The sequence below is a fragment of the Sardina pilchardus genome, chromosome 3 (assembly GCF_963854185.1).
Source record: "Sardina pilchardus chromosome 3, fSarPil1.1, whole genome shotgun sequence".
Lineage (NCBI taxonomy): Eukaryota > Metazoa > Chordata > Actinopteri > Clupeiformes > Clupeidae > Sardina > Sardina pilchardus.
The window spans coordinates 17,544,967-17,547,466 of NC_084996.1; the positions used below are offsets into that span (position 1 = coordinate 17,544,967).

General features: G+C 41.5%; 1 protein-coding gene across 2 annotated transcripts in view; it reads right to left on the minus strand.

The window, feature by feature from the left end:
* Nucleotides 1–2,500, minus strand: part of baiap2l1b (BAR/IMD domain containing adaptor protein 2 like 1b) — a 39,681-nt gene that overhangs the window by 24,454 nt on the left and 12,727 nt on the right. For both annotated transcript variants that reach the window (XM_062532243.1, XM_062532244.1), the window contains one exon: nucleotides 1,744–1,815. In XM_062532243.1, coding sequence (XP_062388227.1) covers nucleotides 1,744–1,815 — 72 coding nt within the window. The remainder of the gene's footprint in view (nucleotides 1–1,743; nucleotides 1,816–2,500) is intronic.

Sequence of the window (2,500 nt, forward strand, 5' to 3'; positions counted from 1 at the left end):
AGGGGAGCGGTCAGTCACACACACACACACACACACACACACATCAGCACTCCTGCTCTTCCCTTCCAAAAATATATAAATAACTGATGAATGGGTTGTTTTTTAAACTTAAGTGACCAAGTTAATTAAGACAGCGTTTCTCCTTACAGTTTTGAGTTCCACTGACTAAGTGACTCCATCACAGAAATAAAGGGCTAATACCAGGCATGGGATATGTTACAGATGACCAAGATCACTAGATTTGTGCTTGTGCTTTGCTGCTAATGCTATTTAATTATGTTGTTGCTTGAACACCCCACCCACCGTCTCCCCTCCTTCTGAAAAGGATTTAGAACCATTGATAGCATCAAGCAAATATGAAAAACGTAATGCAAATAATACAAAATTAAAATAATTATATGCAACAGTTACAGTAATTCCACCAAGGTCCACTATGTAATATGAAAAAGAAGATACAGGGGGAGAGAGAAACAAATTCACAAAGAAGACAGAGAAAGAGAGAATTCAAACACCTGTTTTATAGATGACTCTTTCCCTCTCCAGAATGCTGGCTAGATTTGAAGCATTATTCATTCAGCCCTCGCCTCCCCTTTCTAGCGTGTCAAGTCTGATACCAATAGTTGCGTTAGTTAGTCTAGTTTATTTAATACCATGACCTTCAGCAGCTTAGGCCTCTGAAAGTGAATGAGTTCAAATCCATAATTAATTGTGTTCAAATTTTAAGAGACTATTTTTTTTTCAAAATTATAGCTTTTCTCAGTTGCTTTGATGATAAAAACAAATAGACCTTATTTCATCACTTAAGTCATTAGATGCAAAAGTGTTGAACTAGTTATCATAATCTGTCAAGCATATTGTATATGCAGCCTAATTTTTCCTTTGCAGTATGCTGGCTAAGGCTAAACACCTTTGTTTTCTTTTCACTGTAACATATTACAACAAATTGCAGTACAAACAGTACAGTACAGTAAAACCGAACGAAACATATCCAGTCTCCTGCAATCAATCCCCGAGCCCAGAAAATCATTTGTGCCTTTGCAGTTTGAAAATAGCGGTTGTGAATCTGCTCTGTGCATTTTTCACAAACAAACAAAGCAAAAATACTCGCTTTTGCAAGTCTATTTGCAGCATGCAGTGTGGAACAGTTTGCACTAGTCATTTTGAGAAATGCCCTCACTTTAGCGAAAACATTAATGATGATTCAAAATATGCACCAAAAGCAACTGGGTAAAAACGGCATCTTTATTGTCAATAAAGAAACACATTACTATAATGAGAGATAAGCACAAATGTCCTCCTTCCATCATGGCGCTATTCCCCACCGCCAGCGGGGGGTGTCTGACGCTTTTAAAAAGCCACAGTATTACTGAAAATGAACAGAGAAGACTTCTGATAACCAGCGGGGACCTTTATGAAGCAACACAGCCAGACACAGGGCACATGAAGATGATGCAGGCTGAAGTAAGCCAGGAGGAATTCAAAGGGTAGGAGTGAAACAGGTTCTCCTCTTACATGGAAAAAAGGATTGACACACACGGCCTGCTTCACAGGGAACTCTGTTTCTATGGAAGCAAGTAGTCTCAGCATTCAAAAATGCAAAAACAATCAGGCAGGCAGACAGACAGATAGACATGACACACACACACACACACACACACACACACACACACACACACACATACACACACACAGAGGGAAAGAGAGATAGAGAGCAATATACAACTACATTAACATATAGCTTACCGTCATGTATTTCACATCCATCTCTGTCTTCCTCTCCAGTTCTTCAATGATCTCTTTGTGGAACTTTTTAAACTGACAGACAGAAAAGGGAGACACACAGAACATTAATAATACTGCAGCCTGTTCAGACATAACAATCTGGGTTCACTGTCTGCATTACGATGGAAGGCTGCATTGGATGAGTCATAGAAAACACACAGGGAACCCCCTCTCTCTCACACACACACACACACACACACACTTCACTCAACCCCTTTAGCATTAGCATCAAGTGGAGGTGCAACACTTTAAAAAGTCTGCTTTAATCACGAGCGCTTAGTCACTCCTGAGCTGTGCCCACCTTCAGACTGCCCACGTGTCTCAGTGCTCAGTTCACCCACAGACTCTCAGACACAGCCGCTCTTAGACGGCGCACACTGTGTGCTGTGTGAGCCCCGGCACTTACAGTACAAACACATGGAGGGAAGACAGACCTGGCCATGTCATGTACAGTCATATGGAACAGGGGAGAGTCTGAACTACAAGTCTGAGAGAGGCAGTCAATGTCATCTAGATAGATAGATAGATAGATAGATACTGTAGATAGAGAGAGAGTGTGAGAGAGAGGGAGAGAGAGGAGGGAGTGGCAGCTCTCTGTATTCTCATCTTGTGCCAATGTCACTGTGGTTAACCATTGACAGTTGCCTACTGCAGGGCAGGCCTGACTAAAGATCATTCCTCTGGGTTGGCCCACTATACTAGACAGCAATGTCAACAC